Here is a 25,895-nt window from a genome sequence, read left to right as displayed (position 1 = left end):
ATTTATAACATAATCGTCATACCTCACACAGTAAAGAGTATATTGAGAATGAATGCAGGCTGTTGTTAGTGCGCTGCTTAGTGGGGTCCCCAAAGAGGTGGTGGGTTGCGGTGGCAGGCAACACTTGGAGCACATTGCAATTGGCTGTGCCGATTGGGCATTGATTTTTTTTTTTGCTAGTTGCTGTTGCTGCGATTGCAAATGCAACTCAAGCCAAGAGGCGGTCGAGACCGAGAGGATGATGACTTGAGGGTTCCTCGCTGAGGTCTGGATGTGGGGTTGGGTGGTCGTTGGATTGGTTAGCTGTTTGTTGCTGTGTCGTTTGGGGCGTTGCAATAAATAAGGTTTTGATTACATTTTATAAAAGAATTTAGTTTAAATGGGAAATAAATAAACTGAAGAAGACACTTGATTGGTTTCGTTTTGTAAGCAAGGCCCCTTTGATTGCGTTCAGGTAAATGTACTTAAGTCCGTCTCCCCAATGCAAGCCAATTGCTCTGCACCACTTGGCACTGTGTGGACTAGATGGGTTAAACTCACTTGACCATTGGCACTGAGTGCGCTCCGGATAGCTGCGATTGTTGTTGTTGTTGTTGTTTTAAAAAGGATATAGTAGGCTGCATGCCATCGAATGTCATGTCGGCCGAGTTACACTCGGACTGCCGATCCTGGGCGTCCATGACGGCTCGCAGGCAGGTCTTGTAGTCCGGTGAGCCGCCATGGTGGGCAGCTGCCAAAAGAGCGGGATGGAGCATCGTTGGCGGATGTGGCAGTGGCGGTGAGTCGCGCGAATCCATCAATGCGCCCAGGCTGCCTGGCGGACTCGATGAAAGCTGCATCTGATGGTGGTGCTGGTGGTGCAACTGTGCAGCTGTGGGCTGACCGCCATGTGGCGGACCGTGTGGACCCGGCGCCGCATGCGGATTGAAGAATGGACTATACGGCGAAAATACTTTAGATTCGTGCAGCGATGGATTTGGTATGGCCACTGAGGTGGGCAAAGACACTGGCATCATGGGTGGTGGTGGTGGTGGCGGTGGATGATATGTGCCTGCGGCCTGGCCGCGACCCGTTGGGCTCTGTGCGGGCGTTGCATTATTGTTGTTGTTGCTGCTACCATTGCTGCTCTGTTGCTGCTGCTGTTGTTGTTGCTGCTGCTGCTGCTGTTGTTGTTGTTGTTGTTGTTGTGCGGCAGCAACTGCTGCGGCAGCTGCCTGTCCACTAGGCGGCACAACGCCATCCTGAGCCAATATGCGGCTGACGGTACGCGGCGTGATGCGTGTATCGGTGACCTTATGTCGTTTCTTCTTGGGTGTCACCACCAGGCTCAAGGCCTCATTCTGCTCCAGCTGTTGTTGGGTCTGTTGGGCGCTCTGATGCTGTTGTTGCACGGCCTGTTGCTGTTGCTGCTGCGCGGCCTGTTGCTGCTGCTGCTGTTGTTGCTGTTGATCGGGCGGCAGGCAGAAGGGACTTGCCATCGAATTGTAGAGCGCAGCCGCAGCTACCGGGTTCATGCCCTGGGGCGTTTTGGGCGCCTGAAACATGGCCGCCGCTGTGGGCGAGGGACGTATGTGAGGTGGTGGTATATTAAGTGAACTTAAACTATTGTTAGTTGCATTCGTTTGGTTAACAGTATTGACCGCATTGCCGCCAGCAACAGCCGCCTCACCAGCCTGTTGCTGTTGTTGCTGTTGCTGCTGCTGCTGCTGCATGGCAGCCGCGGCGGCAGCATGATGCATTTGCAAGCCCATGGCTGCGGCAGCAGCGGCCGCGGGTGAGGCAAACGACAATTGATTGCCATTGAGACGGGGAGCAGCAATCAGCTGCTGGCAATTTGGCAATTGCTGCTGCGCAGCTGCCATGGCAGACATAACTTGCGATTGATTTAGGGCATGTTGCGGCTGTGGCGGCTGTTGTTGCTGCTGTTGCTGCTGTTGTTGCTGCTGTTGCTGTTGGTGCTGCTGTGCGGTCTGTTGTTGCTGCTGCTGCTGCTGCTGTGCAAGTTGATGCTGTTGTTGTTGCTGCTGCTGCTGCTGATTTGCATTGACAGCACTACTGCTGTTGCCCTGACCCTGACTCGCCTGCTGACTATTAGCTAATAGTATTGAACCATTATTACCTGATTGTGTTGCTGGCGTCGGACCGTTCTGGGCGCCCGGATGGCCGCTGTTGCCGCTGAGTCCGCGATCGGCGACGACTTTGGTGCGCGGCGATTTGCGATCGAGTATCTGGGAGGCCAGCATCAGATCCTTGTTGAGCTGCTCGGCGGCCGCCGTTACCGAATCCGCCTGTTTGCTGAACAGGCGACGCTGATGCACGAAACGTGTAACAATTGTGTCCACCAGAGCGGACAGCGATGTGGTTATTTCTGATTTCAGCACATCGGCGAGGCCCTCCAAATCGGTGCCGGACATGCGCATCATGGAGCTGTTATTATTGCTGTTGTTGTTGTTGCTGCTGCTGTTATTGCTGTTGCTGCTGCTGTTGTGCTGGCGCAGCATTTGAAACTTCTCGGATAGCTCGGACTTGAGCACACTATGTGCGGCAGCAGCAGCCGCTGCAGCAGCGCCGCCCATGCGTGTGGGCAGACGGGCGGGCGGATGCAACTGAACACGTGGCACTGCAGCAGCAACATGATGCTCCATCTGCTGCTGCTGTTGCTGCAACTGTTGCAAATGTTGCTGCTGACGATGCAGCTGCTGTTGTTGCTCTTCCTTGCGTCGCTGCTGCTCCTGCTCCTGCTCATAGCGACGCTGCTGTTCCTGTTGCTGTTGCTGCTGCTGCTGTTGTTGCTGCTGTTGCTGTTGCTGCTGCTGCTGTTGCTGCTGTTGCTCGGCAGCTTCTTTGGCCATGCGAGCCTCCTGCTCGAAAAAGAATTGCTGGTACATGGCAGCCGCATGCGACATATCGCCCATATGTTGCAGCAGTGGCGGAAAGCCCTGGGGCAGTGCTGGATGCGCCACGCCCACCAGCGGATTGTGCTGATGCTGCAGCTTGCTGGACATCATTTTGGACATCATCTGTGTGAGCATATTGGGCGTGGTGGCAGCAACATTGTCGCTGCTGCTCTTATTGCTGCTGCTGCTCTGTGGCTTCAATGTGGGCGAACTGGAGCCGGCACGTTCTGCTGATTCCTTGGGCGTCGATTCGCTGAGCGTGGGTGAGTGGGAGAGCTCGATGTCATCGTTTTGTTGCTGCAACGGCTCTGGCTCCTGCTCCTGCTCCTGCTCCTGTTCCTGTTCCTGTTCCTGCTCCATGCTGTCCATGTCCTGTTCGTGCTCGTTGTCCAGCTCCTGGCACTCGGACTCCTGCTCCATGCGCGTGCACAGCTGCACATATTTCTGTTGCATCTCGGCCAGCTGTTCCTGCATGGAGCGCAGCTGTGACTTCAGCGCATTCTTCTCCACGCGCTTTTGCTGTATCTGCGGCGATTCCAGCTCATTGGATTCGCTGTCCTCCTGGTCGAGCATCATGCTCTGCAGATTCAGGCCAAAATTGAGACCCGCCGCCGCGGCCACATATCGCTCCATGGCGTGCTGTTGGGGCTGATACAGCTTGCGCTTCTTGCAGCCATTCACCTGCAATTGGCCAGCTTGGGCCGTTGCGGAGGGACTGCAGCGCATGCTGGACACAATGTGTTCGACACGGGCACGCTTCAGCTCCATGCCGGGTTTTTTGAGGCAGTTGGAGCCGCTAGTGTTGGACTCACGTTTTGTCTCAATACAATCATCGTCGTCATCATCGTCGTCCTCGTCATCCTCGATGATGTCATCGTTGTCCAGCACCTCGTCCTTGCTGTTGTCCAGCAGCAACATGTCCGAGTGACTGGGCGATGCCAGCGATTCCAGATCAGAGTTGCGCGAATGCCCATGACCAGACAGGCCCAACAGTTCCACCTCGTCCAGCATATCATCCACGGCTTCCTTTTTTGTCGGCAGCACCTCATTCTGAAGCTGTGGCTCAACTGTTGTCGCGGGCGTGGCACGCTCCTCTCGCTGCATGCTGTCCAGTGAATCGGAGGATTTGCGTCTCAGGCTGCCATTGCTAGCGATGCTGTTGTTGCTGCTGTTGTGGCTGTGGCTGCTGCTGCTGTTGCTGCTGTGGCTGTGGCTGCTGCCGCCATGTGGGGAATGCGGCGCCTGTGTTGCTGATGCCATCAACTCAGGCTCACTTTTGATTTTAATCTCTGGCATTTCGCTGTCCTCAATCAAATTGATGCTCTCTGAGACGACGTTGTTGTTGTTATTGGTGGTAGTGTTGTTATTGAGCTTGGAGTGCAGCTCCTGTTGGTGCTTTTCATGATTTTGCTGCTGCTGTTGTTGCTGTTGCTGTTGCTGCATGGCCGTGCGCAGCTCCTGATCGAGCTGCATCAGCTCTTTCTTGCCCTGCAGTATATTGCGCAACATGTGATGCGCCACTAAATCATGCTGCAGTTGCTGCTGTTCGTTTGTGTTGCTGGCGCCACCATTCAACGAACTTACCGAAGCCGCACGCGGCGGTGAGCCACCGGCAGCATCTGTTGCTGCTGTTGTTGCTGCTGCTGCCAGATTACCATCCAGCGAGCGATCGCTACAGTTGGAGACACGCCGGCTGCTGCCACCTTTGGTAGTGGACGAGTGTGCCGATCCTGGCGATATAGAAGCATTGTTGTTGTTGTTGTTGTTGCCGTTGCTGAGCGGCGTATTATTGTTGTTGTTATTATTAACATTATTGAGCAATTTGCTGGTATTTAAACTGCTGACCAGCCCAGCAGCGCTCAGCAGATCGGCACTCGTGGCCGTTTCCATTGCCGCTGCCAACATGGCATTGTCGAGACTCTGTGGCAGCCCACTGGTGGCATCCTGGGCCTGCTTCATTTGTCGCCCGAACAGCTCGTTTAACATTTTCGCCGAGGAGCCGCCAAATAGATTGCCAAAGGCTGCGCTAAGCAGCGATGATGCCGAATTCACGGAGCCCGGCGAACTGGAGCCGGATAATGCAGTTGCTGTTGTTGCTGCTGCTGTTGTGGCAATTGTTGCTGCTGTTGGGCTTAGGTTTGAGCTGCTCGTGATGTTGCTGTTATTGTTATTGCTGTTGTTATTGTTGTTGTTGGTAATGTTGTTGTTAGTGTAGAGTGCACCACCAGCGGCACCCGCAGCAGCCGCAGCAGCGCTACTCATGAAGGCAGCGGTTGCCGTTGCGCCGCCGTTGCTGCAGCTGTTATTGTTAACACTATTGCAAACACTGTTACTATTCAAATTACTGTTACTGTTACTGATATTGTTACTGTCTTTGCTCAAGGATCGCGTGCGCGTGCGATGATTTCTCACTAAGTTCGAATTCGAGTTAATGTTGCTACTGTTACAATTGCTGGCAACTTTGCTAGATGTTGTCGCTGTAGTCAACGGTTTTTTAGCCGCGCACGTTGTTGTCTTGCCGACGGCCGTAGACTGACTGATTTGTCGTTTGAGTGCGTTACGGCGACTACTACGACTGCGACTGCGACTGCGACGGTTACTGTTGGTTGGTGCTGCCGCTGCTATAGCGGTCGCCTTGCTGTTGTTGCCTTCGATTACGACGACGTCGTCCGAGTCAGAGTCGCCCTCGTCGTTACCGTCGTCGTCCGAGTCGCTTGCTCTGCCTTTGCAATGCTTCTCCGCTTCGCTAACGTTTTCGCCGCAGTTCGCCGCGTCGTCGTTACCGTTTGTCTGTGTTGGTGTTGTGCGACCGATGCCGCTGCCGTTGCCGTTGCTTGCCTGCAGTGGCTGCGGCGTTGGTGGTGGTGGCAGCGCAATCGCTACGCTCTTTGCCTGCTGTGGGGGTTGCAGCTTACACTCAGCCTCTGTCTCCAATGTGGTTGCCGTTGCCTTTAGCAGAACATCGTTCTCATCGCTGTACAAACCAAAACAGTCCGCGTCGTACTCCTCTGATGACATCATAAGATGATGCCAAACAGCAGCAGCAGCGCGCGCTCGCCTCTCCACGTTGCCTCTCCGTTGCCTTTGCAGCGTTGCTCTCTTGCACTTTCGATTGCGCTCTCACAGCGTCAGCCACACACATGCAGGAGGCCACTTCTCCAGTTAGCTAATGAGAGAGCGTTTACTTCGCCTTGGCTTCGATTGGTTGTTGGCGATGTTGTCGGCGTTGTCGTAGCCGGCTTTCTCCTGCTCCTCTCCTTAACTTAGTATAGTAATTCGCCGCAGTAACGCTCAATCGGCGTATGCGTAATTTCAAGTTTAAGTCCGCTCGGTTGTCCGATCTGTAATCCTTTTCTTTATGATTTAGCTGGTTGTTTGTAGGTCCGAGTTGTCGTTGTCTGCCTGTGTTTGTGTGTGTGCGTGTACGTGTGTGCGTATTTGCTATGCTTCAAAACTTAGTAGCTAGCCCGAACTACTAATTCTTCTGGTTACTTATCCTTGTAACGGGCTTGCTCTCTCTCTTTCTCTCCCTCGTTTTCGCTGTCTTCGTTTAGTTGCGCCAAACGTTGAAATTTTGCTTTCGCTCAACTTGTTTGTCCAAATGGTACAATTCAAAATTGCTCGCAATGTTGTTGACAGTTTGTTGCAGTTGCAGTTGCAGTTGCTGTTGTTGCTGTTGCTGTTGATTTTGCGTCTACGTTTTCTACGTTTTTTTCTGCGTTTTCTAATTGTGAATTTTGTTTTGAATTTTCTTTCCACCACCACACACATGCGAATGTCCTTTGCATTTAATGTTATTTAAATTTGTGTTGATTTTATTTTCTCTTTTTGTTTTGGTCTTCGTTTAATTTTTTTTTTTTTGCTTTTCTTTATTTGGTTCGTCGTTAGATTTCGCTTTGATATATAATTCTCTAAAAGTGTTTTTCGGCTTCTTTTGTCGAGAACTTGCGTTGAAATTTGTTCGTTTTCGTATTTTTTTGTTTGTTTATTTTTTTTTTATTCGTTTTGTTTTTGTTTTGGCTTTATTTTTGTTGTTTTGTCTTGAATAATCCTTGCTTGCGCTCAAAAAGTGTTTCTGTGAATATAGAAGATGAAGTCACAAAACTTTGCTAAATAAAAATACCGAATTTTTTTACATAAACAAGCAATTTAATTGCGAAAAGCAGCAGAGGGCAACGGGTGGGTCACCAGAATGCTGGGCTGCGGGGTGGGAGGGTGTTAAATGGAAAGTAAAAGTGGCGCGCCAGAAGCTTTTGGTTTGGGTGGCCACTTGATTGGTTGGTGCTCGGTTACTGCTGGGGGTTGACTCTGTTCGCCTGACCTTTGCCTTTGCTCATCTGTCTGGGCGGGTGGGAAGTAGCTGGAAGCTGTGTGTGCGTGTGTTGGTAGTGTTGTGAGTGTTTGTATATGCGTGTGTATGTGAGCTGCTTGGTCCTTAATTCAGCTAAGGCCAACCCTTTGCCCGCTTTGCAATGCGACAGGTTTTTATCTAATTTCTCCACTTGAGCTTATTTAGCTGGCAACTTCTTTTTGTGTCTGTGCGCTACACCCCTTTCTCCTCATCCACCCAATTATCATATCTACCACATACGTGAACAATAAATATAGATAACGTGTGTTATATTTATGCTGATAAACAAGTTTGACTTACTTTCGGTATAGCCACAGATACTTTTATGTAGATACACAGATACTTTTGCATATGCCCAACGAAGCGAATGCGTAAGCACATCAAAATAATCAATAAGAGAACTTTGGAACTGGGAAACTTTGTGGCAGTACACAATGCGTCAAACTGGCACTGATTGAGGGGCGTTTCTAGTCTCGAATTTTGTATCTAAGAGTAGAAGTTTTCGATATCTACATGGTGAATAAATTAATCGCATATGCACAAGAGCTTAAGACTTCATTCTCATCTGTAGAGAGTAGTAAAAAGTACGAGATTTTTTATTCTGATTTGGCGAAAGCGGGAACAATTAAGTTGTTCATCTTCGACACATAATAAATTTTATATTTTTTAAGCTACGAGTTGTTTACTAAACTGCAATTAAAGGCTCAGGATTCTTGTGATCTTGTGAAATATATCTATTACTTTTTCGACAGATTTTTTAAATTTTTTAAAATTGGGAAAAACCTATACGTTTTTTTTAACTAACTGGGAGAAAAAGCGTTATATTATAATTTCTAATACATTTCTTTTTACAAATAAAATTTTGTACCCCCCTTCTAATGCTTACACATTATTTTTAACTTAATTTAAAAACTTAATTAGGATGACTATTTAAAATTAACATTTGCTACCTTTAGTAAATGGATTTACATCCTTGATACGTTTGTCAAGCTCTTCAAAAAAATAATTTTGCGATTCAGACTTTCCAACTGTCTGTTAACTGACAACTTATGGTTTAACTGTATATGGAGAAAGTAGGTTTTACTCATGGAACTGGTGGTTGTATGTATTTGTATAAATGCCATATGCAGTTTTCCAAGAACCGAATCCTCCCCTACGGGAGGCGCCGTTTTAAAGCATTGCCATGACAACAAAGTCGCATTTGCCATCTAATTGCATTGGAATGCAGTTCTCGAGGCGAGCAGAGCAACCAACCCGCCCGTTGCCCGTGGTCCGTTGCCCAAGTCAATGTCAACAAAAACTACGTCCCCACCCCTATGAGTGCTGTGCCCCTTGCCTGGGCCCGTGTCCTGGTTCTTCAAAGGGACTGTACTTGGCAAGCGTGCAGCTTGCAAGGCATCGGCAAGAGCCACCCCTATATGTAGGTATATATCAAGGATCTAACTTGGGCTTGGGATAGGAGCTGCAGAAATGCCGCTGCAGATCTCTAGACTAGAAATACGCGTCAATATATATATTTAAGCAGCATATTTACCACAAGCAAAGCGTTTTTATTTTTCTCCGTCGTTCATCATAGATCCTCCTGTAAGAAATGCAAAAATGAAATGAATATTGATTAACACAAAATACGCACCATTAAAAAAATATATAAAACTAAATATCCTATTTAAAGTTCAATGCACCTAGTGCAAATGCTGTCTTCAGTTGCTCAATTGATCTATGGGCGCACTACCAACCCTCAGAGCGCAACCCAAAAGTACCATATGGCCCCTTTCATAGTTTAGATAGTACACTAAGGATCAAAGTGAGTTGCTTTGCTACCAACTTTCCACCTACATACAACAGACAAACATCAAGCGACAGCAGCGCAGATAATTACGACCTTAACACACTTCTATAGACACCCTGCTGTAGAGTTTTTCAAAGGACTTGCCAGGCAAGACAGCAGAAAAAGTGCCTGTTTAAATTTCTTTTAGGGTCTTAGGGTTTTAAGGTTGAAGAATTTACGATACGATAAGGTTTAAATAAATGGAACAAAAGTGAAAAAGCTCGCAATGAAAATTTATAATTTCGAAATTTGAAATTTCCTTTATTATATTATAACAGTATCTAAAAATGATAGCCAAATAATTGATTTCTATTTATCATATCAATTTGATTATATGGATATTTAAAATGATTGACAATATATTAATACATTTTATATGAGTTGATCACTTTATAACTAAAGTTCAAATTGTTATGTTAATGTTATAGTATTCTTAATGTTATTAAAAATATTAATAATAGTAAAATTTATTTGCAGCATGCCCTTTAAAGAGTACCAGAAATGTCTGCTTCTATAAAATGTCGTTTTAAATTTAAGTTTTTGTTATTCTGTTCAAAGTTGGTCTCTATAATATGTTTACATACTTTGCATGTACGCACACACACACTGACATTTTTGATAGTGTGTGTGTGTGTGTCGTGCGCAGGGCGAATGTATCTCAAAGCGTGCTTTGGAATGTGCCTTCACAGATCGCGGCACACGGTAATGTAACCATCATATCTGCCTGCCGCCTGCTACCTACAAAATGTACAAAGTGTGGCACGGCCATGTGTTCTCCTTCCACTCCTCTCGTTGCTCATTTGCTTTTGTTGTTGTTGTTGTTGTTATTTTGGCCGGGTGTCATCATTAAAATATGCTTTGGCTCAAGTTGGGCCGGCTGGCTAACTGGCCGGCCGACTGGCTGGTTCGGCTAGCTGGCGACACTTGGACAGAAATGTGGACGCAATTGCGTTACGGTCAACTGACTTTAAAATCCGTTAAAAAAGTTTATGAAGCATTTGATGGGCCCAAAAATGATGACAGCAAATCGCCAAATTGATTCAAATATGGCTATTTGATATAGATTTTAATGAATTGTATAAGAACTTTAGCAACAAGATATAGTATATATAGTACGACAGCAGCTTATATTAGCTGTTGTAACTGCCAGAAATCACAGCAAAAATGTAGCATGGAGAGACAAGCGAGAGACAGAGAGTGAGAGAGAGAGTTAGAGTGAGTGAGAAGGCTGTGTTGTTCATTCAACCCCCAGGCGGCCCCTATATGTGTGCGAGGCACAGCCCAGTACAGCTGATGATTATGATGATGATCACAATCGTGATCGCATGACAGGCAACAAAAGCAACAACAACAAGTACGTGCCACAACTCGGCAGCCACGAGCCCAGTGCACACCTGGACATAAAGTGGGACTTCAACTCGGCTTCGACTCCGACTCCGACTCGACTCGAATCGGTCTCGACTCGGTCTATGCCTCAATGCGCCTGCCCACAAGCTGACGATGATCGAAGGAAGCAAGCAGCGTAGCAAGGCGAACCAGCGGCAACCCAGAAGGGGCGTTTTGGCTTCTGCCTGGTGGTGGTTGACATTTGAAAATATAGAGAGAACGCATGGGCTCCGATTTCGAAGCGTTACCTGAAAGAAATTCTCCAAATTCTCAAATACTGCTTGGGCTTTAGCGGAAGTTGCCGAAGGTTCCTAAAACACCTTTCAACTTGTTTGTGTGTAATTGCACAAGAGATGCCCGTTACCCCTGGCTCCCCACAGCAACTGCTAATCCTGCACATTAGCATTAGATTCGCAATGCTGGCAAAACTTTGCTGGCAGTTGTTTCCACTAGAACTGCCAAATGGCTGCAACAACTTTGTGGCACAATTCAAGCGAAAATTATGCTTAAAGAAAATGTCCTTTATGGTTCGGGCTTGTCGGCAAAGATTTTAATGTTTATGGGAAAAGTTTGTTCGCAAAATTGGGCAAAAGGTTGCAATAAAATGCAATTGTTTCGAGTTGGAGAGAATTGACTGGAGGTATCCGTATACAACTGGCTATTGCATCTGCTAATCAAGCTGTTTGTCTGAGCTATAATTTATATATTTTTTATTTGTATTTTGTCCTGGGCTTCTTGCCTTCCAGCCAAGCGCAGTGATATGCTGATAAGATATATTGAGATAGCGTTGACTACATGAAAATACTTTTATAGCCGCGATACCTATTTAGTCGCCATATGGCGGCTCTATAGATATCAATAACTTTCAGCAGCTCTCAAGTGGAGCAACGCCAATAGTCGTAGTCACTGTCACATCTAGCTGGCTACACTGGCAGAAAATGTGACACTCAAGTGAAACAATTAGATAATAGATGCATTAATAGCATGCTTGGCCGCCTGGAGATCAATGTTGGTTATTTTTTATATGAATAATAAAAAACAAATAATAAGGTTTGGCAAAAAAAGAGCTGCCTTTTCTTTGACCTATTTATTTATCATCTATCGTCAGGAGGCGCAAACGCCTTGCATGCTTTTCAACGCATAAACTTGTTGAGAATTGCAAGCGAACAAGCTAAGCGTTAATGCTATCGCTCAATTGTTATAAATATTTGGGATAGCTAGATGAACAATTTAATATAAAATTAGTTGAGAAAACTATAAAAGTGAAAAACCTAACAAATTGTAAAATAATGGTTTAAAATTTGGAATTTTGACTGAGGTTTTTCAATTTGTACGCTTATTTTGTTTGCCGTGTAGCCATTGCACTTAGCTAGCGCAAAGTTGCTAGCTATAGTTTTTATCCCCGCTCCCTCTCTTACCCCCCATTACCCCCCTTAACTCAGCATACGAGTATCAATATCTACGAGGTATTTCTAGCTGCTCTTGTGGTAGTTGTTGTCGTTGTTTTTGTTATTGTTTTAGACATGAGCACTTTTTGTGGTCGCTGTTTGTCGTGGCTGTGTGTTGTTGGGTTTTATTGTCTTTCAGTGCTTGATTAGATAGCTGCCACACACATGCACACATGCAGACATGCACACACGTAGAGCTGTGCCTGTAAAAATGGCCATATGTGGCCAAGTTGTTTGGCATTGTGCTTGTTTGCAAAGGGCCGCAAAGTCCGGCAGCGTCGACTTTGGCGCTGCTTCTTGCCTGAATGTTTTGTTGCATAGCGGCAGGCGCCGTAGCGAGGCTTTTGTCTATTACCTGATGTCCGACGCCGTGAATGTCCGTACTGTCTGTTTGTCCGGCCATCTATATATGACTGTCGGTTGGTTCGTGTCTGTTGCTTATCGCGCTTTTAATATCAAAAAAAAAAAAATAAAAATAAAAAAATGCACGCCTAACGCGTGAGTGTGTATGCATGTCTATATAGTCTCTTATGGTCCCATGCTACTCAGCTACGTTTAGTAGTTGCTACCTTTCGCGTTGCTATCTATGCAGATATCTTTCTCTGTCCGCCTGCCTAGGTATTGTACTACAGATACTATAAATATACATATAGATGTGTATGTTGTGGGTGTGTGAGTGTGTGGCATTAAAAACATTTTCATTGTAATCAAGCGTACTTTCTTTTATTATTATTATTTGCCTCTCTGTCTAATGCTAACGACGCAAATTACTCAAATGTATCTGCCAGATACTTTTTATTTTCTACTGTCGTGTGCAACCCGCTCGCTTGCTTTTTTCTGCTCATATATTATTTATTGATCGCGATAAGCGTCACGAAGCCAATTTCAAGCGCACACCAAATGATAGAGAAACACTCCAACTCCTCTACGTGCCCCACCCAACACACCTCGGTACAGCTAAGCTGATACCTGTGCCTTCCAGCTTTTGCTCATATTTCATATGACAAACTAGGTACAGTCACCGACTCACTGATTTATTTGTTCCTTTACATCCGCTTTGGTGCGTGGCAGCCAGTTGTCCCCGCCGCTTCCCTCAATTAACTCACAATCAAAGGTAGCCCTACCTTCCACGGCCTGGCCAGCTGCCAGATGCCGCTTCAGTGACTCAGTCACCCCACTCTGCCAGCGTCTTGAAGACGCTCTGGGAAAACAACTGTCAGCCGTTGCCTTCGCCACGTGCTGCATAAGCACGAAGCGTAAAGGAAAACCCAAGGCGAGGCGCACTCAATGGAACTGTAAGGCACACACCACCATAGTTCCAGCTCTGTAGGAACTTATCGCCACCTTTTGACTACTAATATGCCTTATGCTCGCTTTTGTAACGTATTTTTCTTGTTTGAATCCCCTTGCTGAGGCTATTACGAATCAATATACTTAAAATAAGCACAATATAAATAAAGATGGCTAATTTCGTAGTATTTTGACACCTGTAAACTCATGAACCTAGCATACTGTTTCTTAAACTTGGGTCTTACGATCGAATTTGGTTTAAGCTTCGGCTAATGGCATGCAAAAAATTGTGGGCTCGGCTTAAATCTGGTTTATAGTACCCCGAATACTTCCTTCTCTACCTATATCAGAGAATATAAAGAATTTTCATGTTGTTTTCGAACACAATACACCATTAGAAGGAAGAAAATGTTTAAATATAGAGCCACATTGTGAAATGGTATTTAATTGTATATGACAGAAAGTAGGCAGCATTTGAGATAAATAAATTGTGAGCATTGGCTACTAATGGAAAACAAAAAAAAAAAATGTCACAACAAAATGAATTTGCTAATAGGCTGATAAAAAACAATTGAGGACAAAAGTTTATTTGATAAAGTAATTGGAGGAAATACCTGACACCATTTGGCTTATTCAAACGCTATTATTTCGATTTATTGACAATCGTAAAAACTATAAAATCTGAAACTTTTATTAGCTATAAACAAAAATTAAATATTTATTATGAGTACCTAAAATATGTTATATGTTTACAAAGTAAAAAGGAAAATATTATATCTGTACATTGCTGTTATGCTCTGGTTATCAACAGGAGCGTAATTCGTAGACTTCAACCTCAGAGGATGAGGAAGAATCCTAACAAGTCATCCACCTATGGCTAAGTACCCACAAATTTATCTGTTAAGCAACAGCAGATGAATTTCTCTAAGACTCTGGCACCAAAATGCTTTCAATATACGCATAAAATCTATTTGAAATCGAACCACTATGTGATATAACAGCCATGGGAAGACTCGGACAAAAAGTTAGTTTTGTGTAGATCAATTTTTTGTTTTACATTTCCGTGCAATCAAGCGCAAGCTGTACTTTTGATAATTGGTCAAGGCTATTTTATTTATATGTCCCCAACACTTTTTGTGGTCTCTAGCCGTAAAGCTAATAAAGTTTGGTTAAGTATAATTTCTTGGAAGTTCGGCACGCAATTCCATTTGTTAACTTAAGTCCGAAGCCAACGCCTCTGGGCAGGCGACTTAATAATTCAATTTTCGTGTGTGCTGGCCGTAATATGTTCATTTAGTGTAATTACGAACGCATGTGAGCGACGTTTAATATGCATAAACAATTCCTTGCCCAGGCTGCCCAGGCACGAGCTTCCTTAACAAAACGCCTCCAAGTGGGACGGGATCAGGTGTGGGGTCTACAACTGGGAGTACACCTGGCGGGTTGCGTAAGCAGCAATGTGCCATGGGGCATTGGCGTTTGGGTTTGACTTATTTCTATGACAAATGTGAGATATGTTAATGTGATAGGCTGCGGGTTATTAAGGAAATTACCTACAACAACTGGCAATGTCTGGACAGGTAGACGTGTTGGTTCCGCGGACCGCGTTCGAGCAGCGAGGACGCATGTCCAAGTCCTTGGACTCTTAGCCAAAACAAATATTTGAAGTTTCAATTTCATGTGTGCGCTGGGCGGTGGGCAAGCATTAATAGATATCCCTGGCAGAGAAATGACTTCATGTCATGCCTTCAAATAATTAGAGGTTGTGACCCGCCGCACTTACTCTTGGCGCCCGCCTTTGCGCCGTTGCTTATCGTTTAGCACAAATCTGTTATATTTTTCTGCCAATACGAACAAGAAAGAACGGCTATCGTCGAAAAGTAAACACCCTTCTTTTCATATACGATATGGTTTGCAGATATGTGAGGAGAAAAGTGATGATCGTAATTGCTGAGCTTAGCTTGGATTTTTCCCAATATATAACTCTGATAAAATTCTGCTCTTATGGAAGAGCCATGCTAAGATTTGCATGAAAGAAATTAATTTTAAACCTATTGTTCCGATTACAGCTATATGATATACAGGCGCGATTCGTACGATTGCGACACATAGAAACAGACAGAAGCAGACAGACGGACATGGATATATGAACTTGGCAATGCATACACACTTCATGACAAAATTATAATACCTTCAAGAAGTGTGTAAAAAGTATTCCATTTGCATGTCCAGGAGCCTTGCAGATGGCCCCCGGATCGATCAGCACTGGGGTCAATGTGGTAGGTGACGGCATGGGCACATGGACACATGGGTACATATTCGTCTGTATATATATATCACACTTTGGTGTCATTAAGAGTCCATTGCAATGACTAAGTCCATCAACAGGCAGAAAATGCTGCAAAAAGCGTTGACTCATCGAGCATTTGGGGGGCAGGGATTGGGGCGATGTTCAATTGAATTGTGAAATTGTGAGACGTGGCCAGCTCTTTGTGTGAACCGAATGTAAATTTATTTAAATGCAACTGCGTATAAACAAATTGATTGCATTTAATTTAATTTAACTCAAGTGCGGCGACCGTGCGCATGGCTCGACAAAAGCTAAACAGCTGAAAATTGACTTGGACAATTAAATTAAAATTCAATTGACAGCTATCAGAGGCAGTCGAAGTTGCAAAGAGGAGCTCCTAGCTGGAGCTTCGCATGTTTTCATAACAAATTCAGTTGCCGGAGTCAAGAAGTCGCAATAAAATCTTGTAAAGCATAAAATTCAATTTCAATGGTTCCAGCAACAGACTCAATTCGACAGCCTTTACCCGTGGTGCTTGCATTTAATAACAAGATCGAATAATTTCTGTGGCACATCGAAGATTGAATACCCTTGCTGACTTGTTGCTTACGGGCTTAAAGATATATGAGGAGTGCAGTTCGTAGTAGCTGGGCTTATTCAAGAAATTATTTATTTATTTTTTAATCAATTCCTTCTAAAGATGTAAATTATATTGATAAGATGCTACGATTTTGCTCACATTTAAGGTTTATGGTATGCTTTTTCTCTGCCAAGTAACAAGATAATAGCTTAAAAACTGAAAGACTTGTATGCCTTAAGGCATTGCACATCACATGACAAATGGTTAATACCCTCTAAAAGGGCATGAAAAGATTTTCTTGGACAAACAATGGGAGATTCTGTCAACTGGACTATTTGTATAGCCGGGCGAATGTTGATTTATGCATTGGAGCTGAATACTTGTTGGGGCTTAAAGTTTGCCAATAAGCAAAGCATTTAAATCTCAGCCCGGCTATCGAGCTGAGCAGGAGTTTGGTTCATTATGTGCGCTGCGTTAGTATTGAAAGAGCTGCTTGAGGGGAAGCGCATCCTGGTCAGCGCTGTTGCAGAAAATCAATGGCATTTTACTCGAGTGTCCGTGCGGTCGGGAGAGGCGGGCGGACATTAACAAAACTTGCACTCGGCCTGCGGCTTGAAAAAAAACTCTCGGCGGCTATAAGTGACATTTTCATTAAAAAGAAAAACTGTCAGCTGGCAGGGAGAGGAGCGGCAGCGGCAGCAGGGACCAGGCACAAGGACGCTTAGCTTAAATATAAACGCAGCGACAACTTGTGGCCAACGGGCGGAGTGGGGAGCCGACCTGGGGCCCAACTCAAGTAGTTGAAAGAGCAAAGTCGCCCAGTCGGCTTCATTATGATAATTTAGTTGCTCGCGAATGCGCTGACATTTGAAGAGAACTTTGAAGAGCAGCGGGCGAAAAAAAATGAAAAGAAAAGGATTTTCGCTGAGCACATTAATGAAATTAAATTTGTGGAAAATGATTTTGCAATGGGGCAGCAGCTGGTGGCAGGGGGCAACAGTTTAACACGTGCTATAAAACGACTCAATATGAGGGCAGATTTCTGACTCAGTGAATCAACTTTAACAACAGCCAGTGGACAATTCTGACAGCTCCTCGTCAGCTGGCATCTCATAACTCAACTGGCAACTGCACCCCGAGCCCAACTGTCCCGCTGTCCAGACCAGTTTCAGTTCGAGTCGCAGTCAAAGGCTTTGCGCACTGCACTTAACGAGCACATCCGGCTGATGGCTGACCCCTGTTGCCAGTCGCACCCCCACCCCACAGCCGCCCATGTGCTGGCCTTGCATTGCTTCATTGCACATTATATTCAAGTCGCGACATTACACAATACACTAACACTAACATTAATGTTCATTAGTCTGCAGTTGGGCCAGTTTTAAGGGGTTTGTCGTCCATCGACAGGTCCGTCCCGTCCATTATGTCTATGGTGTGGCTAGGTGTCAGGGGCATTGCAACGCTTCACGGTTAATTAACAGCGTCCCAGAGACTCATCATCATCATCTTGGAAATCTTGTTTGTTGTAATTGAAAACCAGCCATTTACTTCTGCTGCTGCTTCATCTTTTTCTTCAGGTGCAACTGCGGCTGCTTCTTCTTCGCAGGAAATGCGAGCAACCGCCGTGACATTTCCTTTATTTGCTTTTCGTCAATTCCAAGGCTTTGTTTTACTTTACAGCACTTAAGTTGACTTTTGTTGGGGCAACTTGTCCACTCACTTCTTAGACTTGACCTTTTGTTCTTTATTTCTTTATTCGGCTTGCGGTTCATTAAGGCAACTTGAAACCCTTTGCGGCCTGAGAACCTTTTTTTATTTTACTTTTTTTTTTTTTTTTGACAACAAGTTGAGTGAACTTTGTTGCTGTCATTTGATTTTTTCCCCAGACTTGGCCGATTTTGTAGTCCATCAAAACGTTTGTGGTGTCAATTAAGTGGATGCCTTCAGAGCTATTTGTTGTTTTAGTAGCATTTCTGCCAGCACAACGACTTCAGAATTAGTTGATTTATGAATTATGACAATGTAGAGCGCGGTCGCAACCATTGCAGACATACTGTCGGCCTCTGCCTCTAAGCTGCCGGATATTCTAATAAAGCAAATGCTGCAGCAGCAGCAGCTCTCACAATTGCAGCTAAACAGTGTGCCACAGTGCAGATTTAACACTTCTTGTCAGAAATTGATTGAAGTAACCCCTAGCAGAGCAGTTGAGCTCAGTTCTATCTGTCTGTCCGTCCGTCAGTCTCTCCCAGCAGCAGCTATTAAAGAAGGAACCAGCAATTGGCCCATGCGGAACTAGACTTGTACCACATAAAATACCCTGACACAACGCACAATGCTAACTGTATCATGCATTTTGCAGCGCTTAGTAAATATATTTGCCAAAACCGTTTTATTTCATAACAAAATATACAAATATTGTTCCTATATTGGACTAACAAGGAATATCACCAGTTCATTTGTAAGGTATGAAGAAGAGCTTAGAAACCCTTTCAACATATAAATATATTTTAAGAATTTAGTGCAAGCATATTCAATAGAGCATCAAATGCTCAATGTATCGAATGGTTAGATTTCCTTTCTTCAGCATAGTGGCTGACCAACTTTGGGTGCTTGGGTGTATTCGTGCCCCTTCCCCAACTCCCAAGCAGTTGTCAGTTGTCGCACTAAATGGCAGTGGGAATGAGAACTGTTTTTGTTGAGGCTGTGCTGCATTCAAATTAGTGCAATCAAGTTATCTTGTATCTGCGTATCTGCAACTGCCTGACCACTTGCTGGCAATTGTATCTTTGCATCTAACACTTCAATTGCCGACTCAGTACACTTTGGTGGGAATTTGTATGCATGCGCAATTGTTGCGATCAAGTAAAAGGAAAAAACCATTTAAACAAAGGAAATTATTAAAAATTATTGTCGACCCTTGGTTTTCCCCGTCAAGTCCAGGCGGTCGCATAATGCACCGTGTGAAAAGTGCACCCTCGCCAATGAGATCTCCGAGTTTCAAGTCTCTGCATGCAAATGGGCAACTACTTCCTTTTTGCTTTGTGGTGGTTAGCTGGCCGGCATTGGTTATGCTTCAAGGCGCTTTTCATATCGTTCAAGGTGCTCTATGGGTCAGCACGCAAATAGCTTAACATGATTCGGGAAAACAATTTTTGGGCAGCAGGTTACCAGCTGGCAGACTCGCCATGCTCGAGGTCCTGGTGAGAAAGCATTGGGCTGGCAAGCAAACCGTGAACAACAGGGGCTTATTCAAGTTGATCGGGTGCCTTTAGGAGCCGTTATTAAGGCATATCGCCTGCCTGTTTCTTAATATTCAAGCAGCACAGGCTGCCTGCCTGGCTGGCGTGTAGGTTGTTCGTAAGTTGCAAGTTCATTGCCGTCTTGTGTTTGCCAGCACCCTCGGGCGCAATTCATTACTTTGTATTTGCAGCGTGTATGCGCCTAAAAGTAGACAATGTGCAACCCCAAAGTGGTGCGCACAAACACCCCGAAAATGTCAGGCCAAGAAAAAGCGAACTGCAAATAAAAAAGTCTTAAAAAATTGCACGAACTGAAGCTCAAGCAACAATTTGCGGCAATGCAACGCCAGAAGACAACCCACACCACCCAATACCCAACTCCAACAGCATTCCGCAAAGGGTGGCTGCTGCCAAGGACATTCGAGCCTGCTGCAGCCCACTTGAGGCCTCGCAGCGAGCGGCTTTTTAATTTCTAGCCAAAATCAGTGGCAGGGGCAAGCAAAACGCATTTCTTATGCGGCAACAAATTTGGCTGCGATTATCGCTCCAGAGCTCGTGATTAGCGATGGTCGCATGAGCAACGCGTGAGTGAGGTGCAAGTAACAAAATCACGAACATTTGAGAAGCCTAATTGATTTTATATTGTCTGTAAGGATTCCTTTATTGGGCTATCGAATAAACGGTTTTTTGTGGTTCGGCTCGCGGTTCGAATAAATGTTGTTGTTCAAATATGTGATTCAAGATTGCTTGCCATACATAATTTAAATTTAATAAATGTATTTTTAAATATTTATATATTATTATATATTTTAAAATAAGTGTATTGTTTCCTATTAGAGCTTCGAAGCTGTAAGCGCTTTATTAATTAATTAATCCGTTTTTAGACAAATTTCTGGTTCAAATCGGTCCAGACTTTATAAACTCTAGCTTATATCCTAGACAGGTTTTACAGACAAGTGAATAAGTTAACAACGGTAATATTTAAATTTCTAACGAGATTGTGGCTTGTCACGCGCTCATCTCTAGTTAAAGATTGAGGCCGATGCTCGAGACAAAAGAAATTAAAAAGTGCATAAAATGAATCTATAATACATAATAATAAAGCTTAACAGCAACAGCGCCGTCATCATCATCATCATGATGATGATGATGATGAGCCTCCTCATCTGGCTGTTTGAGAGAGCTGGTAAATAAAAAAGGGTTGCCTCGCTCATGGCCCTTTTTTTGGCATAGCGCACAACAAGAAATGCAAACAGAAAATAAAATTTTCGTTGAAAAGAAATTAAAAATCTGCAAGATTTGCATTTTGCCTCAGACCAGCAGAAGACCCAGACAAGCAACGGGGAAGGATTCCCCCACCACAGACTAAAAGTTATATATGTATAACTTTTATGCCATTGTAAAGGGTATTATAATTTGGTCAGTATACATATATGCAGAGGAGATGTGTCCGAACCTATAAAATATATATATATTCTTGATCAAAATGAACAGAGTCTAGTCGAGAAATGGAAATATAGTTATCATATGAAAAACATTAATGTTTTTCAAAATATTTTGATTCAACTCGGGATTTACTCTTGGTCCTTATATATACTAACAAAATCTTGTTAGCAACAATGACAAACTTTTCTAATTCTCAAAATATCTTGACCAAACTTATCAATTGCGGACTTCGCCATGCTTCTTACTGCAAACCCGTAAGCGATATATCCACAAGGGTATTTGGTTTTCGGTGTGCCAAAGATAGCCTTTTTTCTTGCATTTTGTATTTTTATTATATGCCCAGATCCTGACTCTCATACCCAGGCATACTTTTGAGTGTTCACCTCAAAGTGCACTGGCGTGGACATTGAGAACTTGCGTGGGCGTCAAGGGCGTGGCAGCTGCTTCAGCTGCAACTAGAGCTTCAGCTTGTGCTTATATTTTTACTTCTGATGATGAGGATCAGAGCGCTGGGCAGTTGGGCATCGTAATGATGTGCGCTTTGATGGTGCTCCAGTGGCAAGTTTAGCTCTGCTCCTGTATTCTTTTTTCTTGTTTTTAGCTGTTTGGCAAAGAGTTGCCGCAGCAGTTACTGCTGTTGCTCTCAATTTTGGTTCAATTTTAATTAATGAGCGCATAATTTGCATTCGCATTCAACTTTCACCGCTCCTCCCTCTATCCGAGCTGTGGCCTTGCCATTATCTAAGCACAATGGGCCTGCGACTTGCGCCCGCTTAATTAAAAGGGAGGCATTGCTCGACTTGCGAGTAGCTTAGCTTCAGTCTGGGCGTGTGTGTGTGTGTGTTTTTTTTTTTTTTTGTATACCTGTTCGCCGTATCTGTGGGCATAGAATAAACACAATATGCAAAGTTTTCTCTGCTGCTTTTATTTACGCCCAGCAGCAGCTGCCATTGAGTTTCGCAGTTCATTGAAATGCCCCGAGAAGCACAAGAAAATTCGCAAAGAAAAAGTGCAATTCATTTATTTGCGTTTCCTTCTTCAGTTTTATCATCTTTTTTTTTTTTTTTGTATATTTTCTCTCTTTTTTTTTGCTCGTTTTGGCCGGCAAATCCTTTTGGCCAAGGAGTCAGACTGGCCCGGGCTAGCCCAGTCTGCTGCTGGAATCCTCATCGTCATTCATATTTATGGGCTTTGTGGGTTTGGGCTCTGCTGCGTCTTCTGCTTCTGTTCTGCTTCTGTGCTGTATGCAATGCACTTGTCAAAGCTTAATTGAAGGCAAGATTGCAGGCTGACTCGCTTTCTATCTCGCTCTGACTTTCTTTACATACACATATATGCTGTATGTGTATGTGTGTGTGTGAATGCGGCATATTTTCCTGACGACTTGGCAGAAGTAACTGCAACGTCGCTGCAACGTCGCTTGAACAAAGTGAAAACCAAAGAAAGGAAATTATTTATGCTCTGCGAACACTGAGCGAAATCGTTGTTAAAATTGACTAACATCAACTACCAGAACCTTGATAATATTTATATCTAACTTTCTCCGAGTTAAGCCCAGCTTTTCCATTTATTTATTTATGGTCGACAGAAACGAGTGTCTTCCTAATTATTCAATACATCAAATTATAATAATCAAAAAATTCTACATTGGTTTTCAATAACGAGCAAATAAAAAAGTCGATTCCACAAGGCTAAAATCCGGATTTGAACTGGATCGGTTTATGAATCCAAAATCTGAAGGAAAGCATATTTTTTCTGCAAAAATTGCAGTACAACGGTCAAATATAAATTTAAAAATAATTGTCTTATCAACATTAAAACCATAGACAATTTACTTAAGGCTTTGCCGCCCTGGTTATTATTAAACTATTCAAAAATGTAATTTAGTAACTTTTATATATATATATTTTTGGTTATTTTAAAAATAATTTTAATTTAAATAATAAAATAATAATAAATAAATAATTAAGTCTGTTCACTATGAATTAAAGGTTTTTTTTGCAGCATTTCAAATCGTAATTCGACACAAAAAGGAAAAGAAACGAAACAGAAGACAAAGCCTTGCGCCTGGCAGTTAAGGACCTCGAGTTAAGAACGAGAACGCCTCCAAGGCGGGTTGCCCTACTCAGCAACAGTCGCACACACGTATCCAAATAAGAAATGCCAGTGATGAGGACGGTGACGGCGACGGCGACGGCGACGGCGACGGCGACGTCGCAGTCAAAAGAATGCAGTTAAGCACACAATTGACATTTGAAACGTCAACTTGGGCAGGCACTCGTGCTGAAGAAGTTGCATAAAAAAGTGCCTCCGTTAGGGGTTTCCTACTTTGGGCGCAAGGCAGCACCGGGCAGGCTAAGACCAAGAAGGACGTACGCGGACGAACGGCAAATCCTTCCTGTTACGGCACACAAACACACACACACACACACACATTGCACATGGCTGCAGTTTATTTGCTGAGCAAATAAATTTCTATATGCGACTTTATGACGTCGGCAACGGAGCGTATGAGTTATCTTTCTTGCCGTGCTCTCCATTCTAAGATAATCAACAAACGGCGGCTGATGCTGAAGACTAACGATGTGCGCATATCTGATTGCAGTTTACTGTTGCATGCATCATTAAAATGTGTCTGTCCCACGACCCACGACCCACCACATGCCACATGCCACATGCCCCACGCCCGACTTCCCTTTGCCATACTGCAGCGGAGCATTGCTGCATTTTCTTTTTATGCCACATACTTTGCTCAAGGTGCATCATCGAGTTGTGGGCGCAGTATTTGCATATGGGACAGTAGCGTTGCAAGACTACTCTCGTGGGTGAAAAACGGGGTGATAGGGGGCGCAAGCCATGCAGTGGCACTGGCTTTGGCACTGAATGGAAAGATGCGCGTCAAGCCTTTTGAGTTGCGTGTCGCTGAACCATGCTCCATGAGAAGGTACTCTGCAACAACACTGATGAAGCTTGCAAGTATTAGTTTTGGGCAGCCCCAACTACATACCGAGTATCTTTAATTAATATCTTAGAACTTAGGGATTAGCTTATTTGCTGTTTTAAGAATTCACTTTGTGCATGCCAAGGCCTATTTTTGGCGAGATTGAATCAGTCATAAAATAAGGGAAAGTTGCAATGATAATAAGTATGAACGACTGAATACTGGTTACCTAAAAAACTTTACTTAAAACGAAAAACACATTTGGAAAAAAACAAGCCTACCGTATAGCTTATCCTTAGTTCCGAGTTAAGAGACCCTATATTGGTTAACTGCCGATAAAGTAAGCGGGAGACTGGGTCTGCGCCATTCACATGCCCATGTTTTTGCATTAAGTACAAACCCGTGAAGAAATAACTTTTGCTACATTTTCCTACCAAAATAAAGGAAATAGAGAGTCAGCCAAACGAATGCTGCAAACGGTTTATGGAGGAGCACCACCACCTGCAGCATGGAGAGCAACAGTATCAGCACTGCCAGCAGCGTGAGCTGGTTCAGATGGAGCAACTACAGCAAAAAGTGCAAAGTTTTCAACTGCCTTACACACACACATACATTCACACACACACACACTGTTGAAAAGAGGCGACTGCATACGCTGCAAGCACCCAACTAGGCTCCAGTTTGCACGGCTCGAACCCAACGCTTTTGACCTCCTCTAGCAGGTGGGAAAGGGCTAACAAAATTTTCGCAACGGCAGCTAAGAGCGCAAAAAAATATTATGTTGCATACATTACGGCGCGCACACAAAAACAAAAGAAAACTGCACGGCAACTTTCTGCAGCAACATTTTTCTTGCTGGCGCTGCTTCTTCAGTCTACCCACTGCCCCTGCCCCTTGCCAAGCCCCACGGGGCAACGCTACTTCTGAGTAAATTAACTGCATTTCTTTAGTGGTGCAACCTCGTGGCGCACATTTTGGAGGCTCGACGTGGCAAAAATATTGCTTAACTACCTGGCTGGCTGCTGTCGGCAATGGGTTGGCAATGGGGCGGGGGCTTGGGCGCGCGCCCTAAAGGGTTGCCCCGCCCTGTTGCAAAACAAGTTTTACTTGTAGAAAATGTACTTTGCATTCGCATTAATTAATTAAAAATAAAATATAGAGAGCACTGCCGCCTGCAGAAACCAACAAAAAAAATGTATATATATATATATATATAAAAAAAGGGTGGCACTGCAGTCGAACGAAGGAGCAGAACAAGACTGGCGGCTGCGGCTGGTCGGAAGAGGGGTATGGGGGAGTGGCAAAGTGAATGCAACGGATGCGAAGACATGGCAAAGAAGCATGGGCGAGCGGAAGTGCCAGTTGGTTTGGGTGCGACTCAAAAACTTGATGACTGCAAAACTGGACTTTGGGGGCGTGCGCATAAAAGCAGCGACCAGCAGCAGAAGCAGCAGCAGCAGCAGAACAAAGGCAACATAAACTCGCGGCAAGGGGCCGCTGGACAGGCTGAGCTGGGGGAACTGGCCTGTTGGATTTTATTTTGTTGATTGTTTGATTTTTGCTTCACTCTCCTCACTTGACGTCGTCGCCGACGCGAACACCGACGCCGATGCTGAGGCATTGCAGTTTGGCGCAGTCGCCTGTTGGTCATTGAAGGGTCTCTAGCGTAGCCTCAAGACTTTCTCTGTGTGGGTTGTCGAGCTAAGCGGAAGTGTGCGGAGGGCCGCCGTACACCGGGCCGTTGATGAAAAACGCACTCGAATTAAAACGTCGAGTGTCGTTGGGGGTGGCTGGTGGTGGCCCTGCCACTGGACTCAGTCCCACTTTTGTGGCTTGGAGTGCGTTTTGGCAAGCCAGAGAAAGCAGCAGAGGCTGGGGAGTTGCTCTGTAGCAACCCCGAGTGGACGCCAATATTTGCATAACGTTTCAGATAAGAAATCGGTTAGAGGGGGGTCAAGGCTTAAAAATGAAATTAATGGCAAATTAAAATATTCCATAAGGAAAAGAATTTTGTAAAAAAAAAATATCTGAGTTCTTACAATACCTAATCACAGTTGGGAATATGTACAAAATAAATACTACATATATAAAATACAAATTACTAATTTTCTATAAAGGCAAAAATATTCCATCACTAATTATTTTTAATTGAAACGAGTAGCCTAAGCACATGTAATTGTTTAATAAAAATTTAAATAGACC

General features: G+C 44.4%; 1 protein-coding gene across 7 annotated transcripts in view; it reads right to left on the bottom strand.

Annotated features, from left to right (window-relative positions):
- Positions 1 to 25,895, bottom strand: part of pros (homeobox protein prospero) — a 76,886-nt gene that overhangs the window by 17,765 nt on the left and 33,226 nt on the right. For 4 of the 7 annotated variants that reach the window (XM_032434081.2, XM_032434078.2, XM_032434077.2 and 1 more), the window contains exons 3-4: positions 8,783 to 8,830; positions 541 to 6,972 (exon numbers count right to left, since the gene is read on the bottom strand). In XM_032434081.2, coding sequence (XP_032289972.1) covers positions 541 to 5,918 — 5,378 coding nt within the window. In that variant the 5' untranslated portion in view covers positions 5,919 to 6,972; positions 8,783 to 8,830. The remainder of the gene's footprint in view (positions 1 to 540; positions 6,973 to 8,782; positions 8,831 to 25,895) is intronic. The other 3 variants (XM_032434085.2, XM_032434088.2, XM_032434083.2) reach the window with 3 other exon arrangements.

The sequence above is a fragment of the Drosophila virilis genome, chromosome 2 (assembly GCF_030788295.1).
Source record: "Drosophila virilis strain 15010-1051.87 chromosome 2, Dvir_AGI_RSII-ME, whole genome shotgun sequence".
Classification (NCBI taxonomy): domain Eukaryota; kingdom Metazoa; phylum Arthropoda; class Insecta; order Diptera; family Drosophilidae; genus Drosophila; species Drosophila virilis.
This window is presented reverse-complemented; position numbering and strand designations above follow the sequence as displayed.